This window comes from Phascolarctos cinereus, unplaced genomic scaffold, assembly GCF_003287225.1.
Source record: "Phascolarctos cinereus isolate Bilbo 61053 unplaced genomic scaffold, phaCin_HiC Scaffold_9;HRSCAF=440, whole genome shotgun sequence".
Classification (NCBI taxonomy): Eukaryota; Metazoa; Chordata; class Mammalia; order Diprotodontia; family Phascolarctidae; genus Phascolarctos; species Phascolarctos cinereus.
The window spans coordinates 22,927,038-22,942,636 of NW_027556402.1; the positions used below are offsets into that span (position 1 = coordinate 22,927,038).

The window sequence follows — 15,599 nt, forward strand, 5'->3', positions numbered from 1 at the left end:
TGATTGGAAGCATCTTACTAATTTTCTTCTCTAGGTTCTGTAGCCCGGATCACAGACCAACACTTAAAAGTGGCAGGCACCATTTTGGATGACCTGAAGGTTATGTATGTCATGAAGAAAGATCCCAGTGTGGGGCGCTTGCAGCTGGCAAGGAACGACAATTTGGAGCAAATCTCTGTTAAGGGACCTGTCAAGAGTTTCACCCAAGATGACATCAGCCAAGGTGAGCCAGCTCGGTTCTACCCACCCCTCTCTTCCCCTTCCCTCCTCAGCCTACCAACCTAGGAAAGTTAGCTTCCTTTGTATCTCATTCCCAATTACAGGAGCCTGGGAATCCTCCCTTTTTCATGGTAATGAGCAGGGCTTCCCTGATGTCACCTCTTCTGTTTTTTGTTCAACCTAAGTCATATCTTCATTTTTTCCATGATATTTCCCCCCTTCTTCTTGTTAAAGGAAAATCTTTTTTTAAGTGGGAAAATTCTCCTTAATGTTGTTTGCTGTTCCTTAAAAAAATAAAACTGTCTTCATTCTACCTGGAATTTACTCATGCTACTGCAACATCCCTGATAGAATTCTGGTTTATTGTGAAGGGAAATGAGGTTAAAAAGGTGTGTGTGTGTGTGTGTGTGTGTGTGTGTGTGTGAGTGAGAGAGAGAGAGAGAGAGAGAGAGAGAGAGAGAGAGAGAGAGAGAGCGATGCAGAGAGACATACACAGACACAGAGAGAGAGAGAGAGAAAGAGAGAGAGTCGGAGAGAGAGACAGATACATGGGATGAGGGGATAGATTAAGGTGAAAATGATGTCTTTCTTAGGTGGGCAATTTATATCTTTCCTGCTCCCCAAAGAGCACGAGTTAATGAGCTAAGCAGAGTGGAAGGGCATAAATCAGTGCTGCCTAGGGGAAATTACCTGGTTCATCCCTCCGTTAGGAAATGCTGATGCAATGTAAAGTATAAATGTTAAATGCTACCCTGTTACTGAGCGGTGCTTTCTAGCATTTTTTTAAAGTTGAGTTGAGGGGAAAAGGTGGGGTCAGGGCAGCAAGGCTTTGTGCTAAGGCCAGCTTGTTAGAAGTGGCTACATCCTGGGGGATAGAGTAGGATCTTTCTTCTTGTGATGGGATTCTGCACCAGTGCCCTGCACACAGAATGGGCTGCATCCATGTTGGTTCAACTGGATTGGACCCAGCTCTGGGTCAGAGGGGTGGAAATGAGGAAGGCCTAAGCATGGGCATTGCTAAGTTTGGCCATAGAGGACCCTCAAGTGCTCTAAGGGACAGGGGCAAAAATAAGGCTGAAAAATTAAAAAAAAAAAAACCAAGTCACTTTTTTATCCAAGGAACGACTCAGCTTGCTCTGAATGAGCCACATTCTGCTGGGGGAGATAACGTATCAACCTAGCTACAGGTTACTTTCAGGCTCTTTGGCTTCTGGGGAAATTGACTACAGACCCCTTCGTTCTAACTTTGTTTGGTTTGGAGGGAACAGAAGAGAAGAGGTGGGCATTGAGAATGTATTCCTCTCCATCAAAAGCTTCTATTTCAAAAGTGAGGCACTTCTGCCTAACTCAGCCTAAGGTGCTCCTTAAATTTAGGGGGAAAGCTAGGCATGATTCTCTTGTCAAGTTTTTGTAAATCTTTTTTCTCTGATGTTTTTCCTCTTCTTTGCAGGTTGGGTTGAATACAGACATGAGAAGGGGGAATCCGGAGGTAGTTTTGCTTTTAAATTTGATGTGGTTGATGCCGAAGGCAACAAGCTGACTGACCAGTCATTTTCCATCAGTGTCCTAGGTAAAAAGAAGGTATTGGGCTTCTGAAAGACAGATCGTTTAATGAAGTGATCTAGGTTTGACTTACCGGGTACTTTTTTGGCAGTACTCAGTTTATGGTGGGAAATGTATACTGTGAGACCTGAGTCATTTTTCTTCGTCTGAGGAAATCACATGCCTACTCTTCAGTGGAAATGATTGTAGCCAGGTTTGGTGAGGTCTGCTTGTAGGCCCCGGGGACTTCTGGGGAGGCCAAGGCTGATAGATTGCTTGAGCTTGGGAGTTCTGAGCTATGGTTGGGCTAGAGCTGCTCAGGTGTCCACACTGAGTCTAGCGCCCATATGGTGAATCCCCAGGAGTGGAAGGCTGCTGGGCTGTGCAAGGAATGGCAACCAGCCACAATTAAAAGAGCAGCTTAAAGCTTCCATCCTCATCAGTATTGAGAGGAGGCTTGTTAGGGGCCACTGCATTTAGAGCCCAGGGAGGCCCAGTCTCCCTTAACCTCCTCCCCCCCAAAAAAGGAACAGGATTGTCACCCTATTACTATGACAGACACTTAACTCATCATATAACCTAGACTCATCATATAACTTAGACAAATCAGTTCCCTTTGCTGAACAAATTTTCTTATCTGTAAAATGGGATAACAACATTAATACTATTTATCTTATTAATAGTTAGCATTTATATAGTATTTTAAGGTTTGGAAAGCACTTTTCAAGTACTGTCTCAGTTTATCCCCACAACACACCTGGGAGGTAGATGCTGTTGTTATCCCCACTTTACAGATGAAGAAAGTGAGGCAGACAGAAGTCACACAGCTAATGAAGTCTCTGAGGCTAGATTTGAACTCAGATCTTCCTGACTGCAAATCTAGGGCTCTGTTCTCTGAACCACCTAGCTGCCTGTCGCCTGCCTTCCAACGTTGTGATTAAAGCACTTTGCAAACCTTAGAGTAAACTGTTAGCGTGGTTATTACCAGGAATTAAGGGCAATGTGGCATCTTGGATAGAGGGAAGCATCGCGAAATTAAGAAGACCTGACAGGCACCGGCCTTGTCACCTTGGGCAAGTCACTTAACGTCTTTCTGAGATTATAGATTGCAGTGGAGTTGCCAGGCTGCATTGGCAGAGGGATTTTCCTCACCATGGGAATCACCAGCTGGCACCCCAAAAAATATCAGGAAAGCACCAATCACTTGTTGTTGTTGTTCAGTCATTTCTGACTCTCTGTGACCCCATTTGGGGTTTTCTTGGCAAAGATACTGCAGTGGTTTGTCATTCCCTTCTCCAGCTCATTTTACAGATGAGGAAACTGAGGCAAACAGGGTGAAGTGACTTGCCCAGGGTCACACAGCCAGTGTCTGGGGCCAGATTTGAATTCAGGTCTTCCTGATTCCAGGCCTGGCACTCCATCCACTGTGCCACATATTTTGTGTGCTATATTCCTGGCAAACTGTGTAAGTCTAGTTAATCACCCTGGCATAAATAGTTGATACATAAGCGGTGTAGCAGTCATTGAGAAAAGGTCAAAATGGTTTTTTAATTCTTGTCACTTTGTTGCCAATATTTTCAGAAGACAGATTCCCACCCGCCATCATAGTTAACAAAGGACTGGTCCTGGATGAAAACTCAGTAAAGAAAATCACAACTCTGCAGCTGTCAGCCACTGACCAGGACAGTGAGCCTGGGGAGTTAATCTACAGGATTACAAGGCAGCCCCAGCTGGGATACTTGGAACATGCAGCATCACCAGGTTTTTCTTTTTTTAATACATTTTTTTTGCTTGCTTTCTCAAGGAGGGGAGAGGGAAGGGAGGGAAGGAGAGAATCTGAAACTCAAAATTTAAAAAAAAAGAATGTTAAAAATTATTATTATATGTAATTGAAAATAAAATACATAAGCTACATTTTATTAATACCGTTTGTTTTTAAATCACAAGAAGAATGGGGTGGGGGGGGGATTCAGCACAACTGCATCAGGTCATTTCTCGGCCGACTGTTGTGGGCATTACTTGGTGAAGTTATGAATTCCTTTTTGTCTTTTTCTTATCCCTTGAGTCTCAAAGAAAGGCCTGGAGACATCAGGAATGGTTGTTATACTGAAAAGAGCTTTCTTGTTTTCCTTTTTGGCTAGGCAGTGGGGTTAAGTGACTTGCCCAGGGTCACACAGCTAGTAAGTGTTATGTGTCTGAGGCCAGATTTGAATACAGGTCCTCCTGAATCCAGGGCCAGTGCTCTATCCATTGCACCACCTACCTGCCCCTGAAAGAGCTTTCTCTTAGAGGTAGCTTAGGGGGGAAAGCCCTGGATTGACTGCCTTGTATGTCTTTGGGCAAGTCTGGATGTGTAAAATAAGTTGGTTGGCCTAGGTGATCTCCTCTTCTATGGGCCCACACTCCCAGGACCCAGCAGTATCCGAGACAGAGCAACCCTCTCTCCAGAGTTTATAGCCTTAAATAGAGCCACCTAGAGCTTCATGTCAGCTGTTTTTCTATTTCAAATATAAGCAAACGTGTTTCCCCACTCATATGCCAACTTGGTCCCTTTTTGGTTCAGAAAGCAGGATATGACTTATAAGAGTCATTGACCTGAGGGGCCAGAGGGCTGTGTACATGGCTTACCTACCAAATGTTCCAGAACCAGCATTAAGGCAGAAATAAAAAAATACAGGAATTTAACCCAAAATACGAAGCAAAGAGAGAGAGAAACAAGGACTGGAATCTCACCATAATTGATCATCTGACCGAGGCGTTTGAGGTGAGAGCCACCAGCTCGTTGCTCTCTGGCCTCCATGATTTCATCTGCTTGGGAATTAATGGCCATGAAACAGACACCTTCCCAGTCCCCTTCTTACTCTTAAGTTCGGGGGTCCCAGTTTGGCTAATTAGCCATTCACACAACTTCTCTGACTGTGCAATTCATGGGGTTCTCCGGGTCTGAAGTTTAAAATAATCATTCAACAAGCATTTTTTAGGCAGTCAGCTGTCACTTAACTAAGTACCTACTGTGTGGCAGGAAGTGTGCTAAGTGAGTGCTCAGCGCACAAAGAAAGGCAGAAAGACAGTGTCTGCCCTCAAGGGGCTTCCAGTCTGATAGGGGAGACATTATGCAGACAACCATGTGAGAAGATATAGGCAGAAAGAATGGCGAGTAGTTTCATATGGAAGGTTCCTTAGCCTTCTAACAGGGATTGGGGAAAGGCTACTTGTAGAAGGTGGGGTTTTAGCTGGGACTTGAAGCTAATTAAGCTTATTAAGCACCTCTTATGTGCCACAAACAGTGCTAGAGACTGAGAGAGGTAAAAAGAAATGTGTGCATGCATGTGCTTGTGTCTGTGTCTGTGTGTATATATGTATATACACATGTATATATGTATGTATATACATCGTGTGTGTCTGTGTATACGTATACACGCTTTTGTATGTATATGTATACACGTGTGTGTGTGTGTATGTATGCACACACACAACCCTGTCCCATAAGGAACTTAAATTCTATTGAGGGAAATGATATACAGAAATAGATAGATACAGAAGATATAAAAATCAATAGGGAGGGCCCTAAGTTTCAGGTTAAGATGGTGCTTGAACTGAATCTTCGAGAAAATGAGGAATTCGAGGAGGTGGAGGTGAGCAGGGGATGAAGTCCAGGCATGATGCACAGCCAATTCAAAGGCACAAAGGTAGGACGTCAGAGAATCCTGGACCTTGGCTGTTGAAAGGGACTGTTGGGCTTTCCAGTCTCGGTCATGCACTCGAGGGATCCCTACCATGACATGCACCACAAAGGGGTGATGGTTCAGCCTCTGCTTGATGACTCCCAGCAGCTGCGGGAGGAGGGAGCCCCACGTCTGTTCTAGTCCGGTTCTAGCCCAGGCCTAAACCCTCCATGCGACAGCTTCGAGACAATTCTCAACGTCCTCCCGAGTCTTCTCTTCGCAGCTTCCTTTTCTTCAGATGATAGAATTGGAGTGTCACGTATGAGGAATTTGGCTAATTCAGAGAATATGGGAAGGGAAGTAATGTATGATAATTTTGGAAAGGCACATCGGCTCTAGCCAGTGAAGGGCTCCAAATGTCAAACAGAAAAGCATCTATTTTATCCTAGATGCAATAGAAAGTCCCTGGAGTCTATTGAGTAGAGAATGGCATAGCCAAGCCAGTACTTAATGCATGTCACTTTGGCAACTTTATGAAGGACAGATGGGAGACAGGGAGGGAGATTAATTTTTTTTTTGAGGTTAAATGTCTTGCCCAGGGTCACCCAGCTAGGAAGTGTCTATAAAGACAGATTTGAACTCGGGTCCTCCTGACTCCAGGACTGGTGCCCTATCCACTGTACCACATAGCTTCCTCTGAGAGAAATGAATTATGAAGCTACTGTAATGGTTCAGGTGAGAAACGATGACAACCTGCACTAGGGTGGGGACCTTCTGAGTGGAGAGAAGAGATCAGATCCTCATGGAGGCAGAAATGATTAGATTTGGCAATGGAGTAGATATGATAAGAGGAGAGAGACTGCTGAGTCCAGGATGATGATGATGGTGAGATCACGTGGGACACTAGAAGGATGGTGGTTCCCTTGACAGGGAAATTTAGATGAGCAGGATGGGTTTTGGGGAAAAGATAATTAGCTCTGTTTGGGACGTGCCTACGTGATGTTTATTCAGTTTGAAATATTCGATGCACAGTGACGTAGGACTGGAGCTGGGGAGAGAAACTGGGTGGGGAGATAGAGATCTGGGAGCCATCTCCACATAGAGAAAAATCAGCCTTTGGATATTTTAGCAAAAAAATGTTAACTTTAAAGTGGCTTTTTATTAGATAACATTTACATGATTAAAAGTAATCCTGAAACCAGGAATCCCATTACATGCAGAGAGTATAAAACGGGTTAGGATGACATTGCAGGGTGCGTAGTATTAGGGAGAGCAGGTGGTATTGTCTGCATCTTTTCAGTTTCAGTGATTTTTCATCTTCTGCTCATTTTTAGTTAGCCAAGACCGAATCAAAATTGCTTCCTTTTATTCTTCATGGAACAAATGTATTTTCCATTTGTGCCTGTGGGTGTTGTGCCCTAAATCCATCCCTAAACTTGAGCTTGGATGTTTTGAAGGCATTTCTTGGGATTGGATCAATCGCCCTTTTTGGTGTCAGCAAAAAAACAACTTAGCTTTTTCATAAAGAGCAAAAGGAAGCCCTTGATTTAAATGTTCCCTGTTTGATTGTGACATCAGCAGCCTGGCTTTTTAACATTAAAAAAACGAAAAGCACCACCACGAAACCCTACCAACTTCCACGGTTTATATTCACATCTCCACTTGTCGATAACCATTTCTTAGGAAGATGGAGCTTCTTGCTCTGCTGGGGCATTAGCTTCCCGATGAGGCATTTAAATTTTCTGTGTTTGCAGCATCAGCTCCTAAGAGGCTGGAACTGAAATGGTCCATCTTATGGATTTCTGTCTAACCCTGCAAGGCAAAGCTATGTCTCTCTTGGAAGATGTAATAATATCAGGCTAACTGCATTGAGACTTCAAATATTGTAGAGTCCTAGAGTGTTACAGCTGGAAGAAACCTCAGGGATCATCTGGGAGAAGGCTTATTTTACAAATGATTCCAAAGCCCAGAGATAGGAAGTGACTTATTCAGAGTGTCAACTCTGAAAATAAATGACCGAAGGGTCATGGAAGTTATGCAACCTCTGTTAACTCTGAAAATACCAAAGAGCTGACACAAGTTATCACAACCACTGTTAACTCTAATAAAATAAGAACAAAAGAAAACCGAAGAGCTAACAGTGGTCTCAAGCAAAAAGCTTTCTTTATTCTGTTGGAGGAGGAACACCAGAGGCGTGTGCCGGGGCCTGCTCTAGGAGGAGACCCACTTTAGTGAGCCCAGATCTTAATACGTGCAGAGCGGTAGCCCTGATAATGAGAGGTAACAGCAACAGTGACGCAAGTTGATTCATAGCAGGACTTCATGACCTACAAGTACTGCGGGTGTTTGTCTGAGCTCAGGGACCACCTGGGGCTGGTGTGAAACAATTCCCTCATGTCATTGTGAGATTCAAGGGAGATGATATGGACTAGGCACTTTGCTGTGGCTGAGTTCTTCCAGGGGATGAGCACAAAGGATTGTTGTTACGCCAGGCTCTGGCCACAGCCTGCTTTTTGGGCCTTAGATCTGGAAAACAGGGGGTCTCCTAATGGGAAAAAGAGGGGTGTTCTTGGCGTGGGGATCCTGACAAGAGTCAAACATGACCAGTTAGTAAAAGAGAGAGGACGTAGACCTCTTAGTAGCTAGTCTAATGGCCCATCGTTAGCCCAATGCTCGTTTCTCTGTTTGAACATGAATCTTTATATACGACCTAGAATTACTCATCTGGATTCCCAGACTGACCTGTCACCTGCGTGGCAAACTCAACAGCAGCCGGTCATAGCAAGAAGAGAAATGCCGTTATGAAACGGGATCATCTTGAGAAATGTGACGTGTCTAATATAAAGTAGATGTTAGCCCATTGGTACTCTGCCCAGGTCAAGCCGTGTCTGGAGTTCTGTGCCCCGTGTTGTAGAGGACATTGCCACGCTGGGGCATTCCAGAAGAGGGCAGCCAGGATGGTGAAGGAAGAGGGGATCAGGTCATGGGAGTGTAATCTGCAAGAACCAAGCATGTTTAGCCTGGAGAAGTCCGAAGGGGGTAGAATAGCTGTTCATGTGTTGGAAGGGCTTTTGCTTCCAAGAAAGATCAGATTTGCTCTGCTTTGCCGCAGAGGACAGAATTAGAAGCAATGCGCAGAAGGTTCAGAGGGGCAGATTTGAACCTAATGTAAGAAAAGACTTCCTCACAGTTTGGGCTCTCCTCAAGTGGAGTGGCCTGCCTTGGGAGGCAGGGAGTTTTCCCTCACTGGAGGTTTTCAAAGAAAGATTGGACAACCATCTGTTGAGAATGTTTTAGAAGGCAGTTAGGCGGCACAATTTATGGAGCACAGTGACTTGAAGTCAAGAAGACCTGAGTTCAAATTCTGCTTCAAACACTAGCTATGACCCTACACACGTCACTTATTGTTTGTGCCTCAGTTTCCTTATATGTAAAATGGATATAATGATACCTCCCAGGGTACTTATTAGCATCAAATGAGATAACCTATGTAAAGAGCCTTGCAAACCTTAGAATGCTCTATATAAATGCTAGCTGTTAATATTATTATTATTATCATTATCATTATCATTATTATTTCTTGTTCAGACGTGATTTGAACTCTGAGGTCACTCCCAGCTCTGAGATTCTGTCTCACCTTGCCCATACGACTGCAGACCGTTGCATGATATACGTCATACCTGAGGCACTCTTTTGTTTTCTTGGTTTCCACAGGCAGAGCTGGCCTCCATTTCTCTCATCAGTTGTTTTTTTCTTTTCACCCTCGACCATTTAGCGTTCCTCTTTTCCTCTTTTGCCAGGCATCCAGATCAGCTCCTTCACTCAAGCGGACCTAACTTCTCGAAGCATTCAATACATCCATACCAGTGAGGTGGAAAAACACAATGATGCCTTTACCTTCACAGTCTCCGATGGAACCAACCTAGTGAGTGGTGAAATTCTTTCTCTCTCCTTGAATAAGGGATTTCTAACCAGCTACATTATTGTGTTCAGTATTTCAGTGGACTCAGGTGGGCCTTCTTTTCACAAGGGACTAAAGTAAAAATATTCAGGCCTGGTTCAAGTTCCATTTCCGGGACTGAAATTGCTGTCTTTACAGATTAATAAAACAGCACTTGTGTCTACTGGTATAGGCTTTAAGAACCCAGGATTGTTGGGCATGGTGGCAGTTACCTCCAGGCAGCGAGGGGGTGTAGTAGCTAGAATGTTGAGCCTGGAATCTAGGAGACCTGAATTCAAATCCAGCTTCAGACACCTACTACCTATGGGACCCTGGGCAATTCACTTAACCTCTATTTGCCTGAGTTTCCAAAACTGCAAAATGGGGATGATAATAGTACTGTATCCCGGAGTTGTTGTAAGAGTCAAATGAGATAATATTTGTAGAGTACTCAGCACAGTGCCTGGCACATAACAGGCACTCTATGAATGCTAGCAATTATTATTGTTAATATTATTATCACTATGATCTGTATTACCTGATGCCAGATGGCTGAAGTTGGCAGTCTGCTTAAGTTTGGGAGTACTGAGCTACAGTGGGTTAAAGCCAGTTGGTTATGTGCCCTGAATCTGATGCCAAGATGGTGAAGCCCTGAGAAGAGGGGCATCAGGTTGTCTAAAAAGGGGTGGATCAGCTTATGTTGGAAAAATGAAGATGAAAGCTATGCTCATCAAGAGTGGGATGAGACCTATGAGTGGACACTGAGAGAGAGAGAGGGAGAAGGAAAGAGAAAGGGAGAGGGAGAGAACGCGCAGGATCGCCTTCATACCACAGTAAGTACACATAATGAGCACCAAAGTAGTACTTTAGTGAAAGGCGATGTGGTAATGAGAGAACATTTTCTGTAACCTCCTTTGGATCCATAGCTCCATCTCCCCAAGAATGGGCAGGTTGAACCATGAAGACTTCCTTCTCTGTGGGCTCATGCATAGTGTGTTCCCTTGTGTTCCTTCTCCCTAAATTCCTCGTCCTAATAATCAGTCTAGAATCCATATGTTGGGTTCGGGAGGTAAATATTGAGAAAAGAAAAAAAATACACCCTATGCTTTTCTCCTCATTTTAGGTGAGTCAGACCTTTCACATCACCATCAACCCTGTGGATGACTCATTACCCATTGTACAGAGCACAGGAATTCGAGTGCAGGAAGGGGTGAGGAAAACAATTACAGAGTTTGAGCTTAAAGCCGTGGATGCTGACACAGAGGTAAGGCCGGCCCCTGTCTGGTGATGCTGAGAGAGGGGTGTGTGTGTGTGTGTGTGTGTGTTTGGGGAAGGGGCAAAGGAAAAAGAGGGGAATCGGTGGTCCTCAGTTTCCAGGTTAAAAACTGTGAAATTTATAGTTATAATTTGCAATCAAGAAGTTAGGAATATGTGACCAGAACTATTTCCTTCATTATTTGGTTTTTTTTTTTTTTGGAAAGCATGAAAAATAAGCCCATTTAATAAGCATTTGAGGAAGGATATTGATGAACTGGAGAGGAGCCAGGATGCCAGCAGGGTTGAGGTGATGTCTTGGGAAGCTGAGAGTGAGAGACTGGAGGGGAGAAGCTTCCTTTAAATGTGTAAGGGTTGTTGAGTTGTGCGCTCCTTGAAAGCAGGGGCCATCTTTTACTTTTCATTATATCTCCAGCTCTTAGCACATAGGGCCTGGCACATAATAGCCTAATGCGAAAAAGCCAGATTAAAGGGTTATGAACTCACCATTGAAGGGACTAGAATGAATTTCCTGGGCAGAGGGAGGGTAGCTTGTGCCATTTTTTCTCTGCTTTCCTGTTTTATTCTTTAAAGGAAATCTCAGTGTCCACTTTATAAAGACCCAAGGACCCTTTTCATTCTCTTGCGATGACCTAGGGAAAACAACAGCATCTACTCACTTTCTCTTTTCTTCTGGCCCTCCGCAGGCAGAGTCTGTCACATTTACTGTAGTTCAGCCCCCACGACACGGCACCATCGAACACACCAGCAACGGGCAACATTACCGCCAGACCGCCACCTTCACCATGGAAGACATCTACCAGAACAAAATCAGCTACAGCCATGACAGCAGCAACTCCATCAAAGACCGTTTTACCTTCACTGTCTCTGATGGGACTAACCCCTTCTTCATTGTCGAGGAAGGAGGAAAAGAGGTAAGAGGAGAAAGTCTGACCAGGGGTTCTAAGCACTGACTCAAAGGTTTCTTCCCTCCTTTTCCTTCCTTGTGGCCAATGCTGCCACCCCTTGTGGCTGTGGTCCTCTTTTCCCCTTTGCTGTAATCCTTCAGCTGCCTAAATGGTTCTCATTGTTGCAACATATCTTCTGAATCTAGCAGAGAGGCTATAAGCAGGAAGCTAGCAAATTTCCTTCCTTCAGAAATTATTTTGTTTGAATAGCCAGTTTTTCAGCAGAAATCATAGGGTACCCCATAAGCCTTCACTTTATCTTTAGCTAGTACCTTGTGGTACCATCATCCTTCCTCAGAGGGGATTCCCTCTTTGAATTTCTGGATAAGACATAGAAGAAGCAGTATTAATAATTCCCAGGGTCGCTTTCCACAGTGCCACCAAGAAAGCACAGTGACTTATTCGGCTATTCTTCCGTATAGTCCAGAGGGAATGACTTTGTTTCCTTCTTATCCTCAGTGGTTTTTGATGTTGTCAACAACGGCCCCTCTCTCCTGGATGTGCTCTGCCTTGCGTACATGCCGCTACTCTTCCTGTTTCTCCTTCTTCCTCTCTGTTCTTCCTCCTCAATCCTCTTTGGTTTATCATCATCCTTCTCCAGCCTCTAATTCCCTGGCCTGGACCCTTTCCCTTTCTCTTTCTCCAATCTCTCTTAGTAATCTCATCAACCATCAAAGGTTTAAGTGTCTCTATGCACGTGACTCCCGTAGCCCTTTGCCGCATTCTAATTCTACATCACCAGTACTTATTGGACATGTCTACTTAGAGGTCCCCAGGCCATCTCAGGCTCAGCTTGTCAAAAATGAGAACTGTCATCTCCTTCACTAAACCCCCACCTTCTCTAACCTTCTCTCTTTCTGTTGAGAATACCAGTCACCCAGGTTTACAACCTGGCAGTCATTGTAACTCTTCTCCCTCACCTTTCACCTCTCATCAGTTGCCAAGTTTTGTTGATTCTCCTTCCCCAAATTATTTGGCATCTGTATCCCTCTCTCTATTCAGACAGGCAGCACTCAAGTCCAGGTAATGTCTCACTTAGACTATTCCAGTAGCTTCCTAACTTGTCTCCCTGTTTTTCCTCTCTCCCTCTCTCATTTAGCTCTCACAAAACTGTCAAAATAATTTCCATCAAGCACAGGTCTGACTATGTCCCCTCGAGAAACTCTCAGATGCTTATAAAAGAAAATCTAGCTTGATATCTAAAGCCTTCAGCCCACTTTTCCAGTCAAACTCAACAAGCCCTATTAACCCACTGCTACAGAGCATTGACTATGGGGAGACCAAAGATAAATGTTTTTGTCCTCAAGAAGCTGACATTCCTCTTTCCAATTACACAGTTGACTGAAAGATGCTAGGAATACAGGTTGTGTATTGTCTGTTGACTATAAGAAAAACATTTGATTCATTGGAGCAAATGACTTTTCCAGACCGTGACAGGCTTATCTTTTTTTTTAATAATATTTTATTTTTTTCCCCAATTACTTGTTAAAACAATTTTAATGTATGTTGTTTTTTTTTTTAAGTTTTACTTTCCAAATTCTATCCCTCAGTCCCCTCCCCCCTCCTTGAGATGGTAAGCAATCCTATAAAGATTATTACATGTGCAATTGTACACATTAATCATTGTGTACAAGACAGAATGAATGAAAGAGAAAAATAACATGCTTTGGTCTGTATTCAGACAATATCAGTTCTTTCTCTGGAGGTGGATAGCATGTTTCATCATTAGTTTTTTGGGATTGTCTTGAATCATTGCATTGCTGAGAATAGCTAAGTCATTCACAGCTGATCATCTTACAGTATGGCTGTTACCATGTACAATGTTCTCTGGTTCTGTTCACTTCACTCTGCATCAGTTCGTATAAGTCTTTTCAGGTTTTTCTGAAATCATCCTGCTCGTCATTTCTTATAGCACAATAGTATTCCATCGACAGCTTGTTCAGCCATTCCCCAGTTGTCGGGCGTCTCCTCGGTTTCCAATTCTTAGCCATCACAAAAGGAGCCGTGGTGGACTTATCTTATATCGCACTCCTTCTTGCTCTCTGTGTTCCAGCTAACTTGGCTTACTCACTGTTCCCCAAACTCTGTTCTATCTCTCATCTCTGAGCTTTTGGACTGCCTTCTTGTCTCCACCTCTGAGTGCTTCCCTTATGTTAAGTTAAGGCTCAGCTCAGGTGTGGCCACCTCCGTGAAGCCTCTTCTGATCCCCCAGCTCTTCTCCCCTTTATCAAACTATCTTGTATTGGCTTTTCCAGTGACGTGACAAGTCCACTTACTACGTGCCATGTATTATGCTAAGTGCTGTTGAATCTTACAAGAAGACTGAGCTGTTTGAAAGAGGGCACCATTTTTTCTTGGGTTTGTATCCAAAGCATGTGGCATAGTGTTTTTCCCTGATAAGTGAGCAAGGCTTTTTAAAATGTGAGTATGTTTGTGCGTGCGTGCGTGTGTGTGTGTGTGTGTGTGTGTGTGTGTGTGTGTGTGTGTGTTGGATTAATCTGCATTTGCCTCCACAGAGAACATGACAAGGGAAGGAACACCTGCTATATCTTCTGTAGAGCAATCAGCCTGGGAATGGGTTATACTAGGTTAACCTTGTATTCCAGTAAAGTCTCCTGGGACCCTCTCTGCTGTTTGAACACCTGCATCGTCATTACTGATCAATCACTGCTTTCATTTTCCTTCTCTCCTAGTCTGCAGTTTTTCTGCAGTTGGTTCGTTTTTCAAACTATTAGAATGGCCCAGTATGTGGCAGCGAGGGGCCTATTTGTCCTCTGTTTAACAAAGGGGATACAGCAAGTCTCCAGGGTGATTGTGGGAGATGAGGAAGAATGAAAATTAAAAACCTGACTGCCCAGTAATGACAGGAGAATGAGTTGTTCTATGCAGCTTGTAATCATATCACCCTTGACATACTTTGATACCAGGATAGATCTGTGATCTCCTCGAGGTGGTGGTTCACTTACAACTCATGCCCATTTTTTCAACCAGTGTGAGTGACTCTTATCCAACATGCCATGGGTCTTCCTTTATATCTCCTCGAGTCAAGTCAACAACATTCATTTGGCACCTACTATATTCTAGGCAGTGTGCTAAGCCCTGGGAGTACAAACAAAGGTAAAAAAAAAAAAGATTCTTTCTAGATGTCTGACCCATGTTTTGTTTTGTTTTTTTCAGTCCTTCATCTCCGTCCTTTATGTTATTTCTTCTGTGCAAATCTTTGTTAATATATTATAGCCTGTTTACACCCATCACAGACATCCCTATGTTGCCCTTTGTGTGACTTACAGTTTTAATGCTTTTCAAACTGTGGTGTGCTATGTCTCATAGCTACGCAGTATCTCTGGGTGAATAATGGAACTTATTAAAACCACTGTGCAAATGTAATCAGGCCCTCTCTCCGTCTCCTATTCATTCTGAATCCAGTTCACCATCACCTACAGTTCCCAGCCCAGATCTTTTCCATTACAATGGCAAACACATCTTCGTCTTTCACGTCCTCCCTAGTGTTAATCAGAAGGTGATTGAATAAAGCCATCTTTGTTGTTCTATTGTTCAAAAAATCTTGTATGATTTTAATATATGCATGAGAAACATGTGCTTGAAGAACTTTGAAGACATCATTTTGCTCTACTGAGTCAAATGCTTTTATATTGTCATCCGACTATTAGCATTGTGAGATCTTGTAGGCTGCCTCTTGGTTAGTTATATGACGTCAGACTATGTCCTTGCAAAAGTCTTTCTGGTCCCATCTCATCCCCCAATATATGTAGATTATGCTCATTAAAATTGTATAAGTATAGGATAGTAGGCATATGATATTTTCATGATCATTTTTTCAGTAATAGTCTCTTTTTTAAAATTTTTTTTGGCTAGGAAATGGAGTTAAGTAACTTGCCCAGGGTCACATAGCTAGTAAGTGTTGATGGTCTGGTCTGAGGCTGGATTTGAACTCAGATCCTCCTGACTCCAGGGCCGGTGCTCTATCCACTGTGCCACCTGGCTGCCCCA

The 15,599-nt window shown here is 43.5% G+C and overlaps 1 protein-coding gene across 1 annotated transcript in view; it reads left to right on the forward strand.

Annotated features, from left to right (window-relative positions):
* The window catches only part of FRAS1 (Fraser extracellular matrix complex subunit 1), a 479,438-nt gene that overhangs the window by 384,273 nt on the left and 79,566 nt on the right, over positions 1-15,599 (forward strand). The window contains 6 exon segments of the mRNA XM_020988371.2: positions 35-223; positions 1,670-1,789; positions 3,343-3,522; positions 9,227-9,351; positions 10,490-10,630; positions 11,328-11,555. Coding sequence (XP_020844030.1) covers positions 35-223; positions 1,670-1,789; positions 3,343-3,522; positions 9,227-9,351; positions 10,490-10,630; positions 11,328-11,555 — 983 coding nt within the window.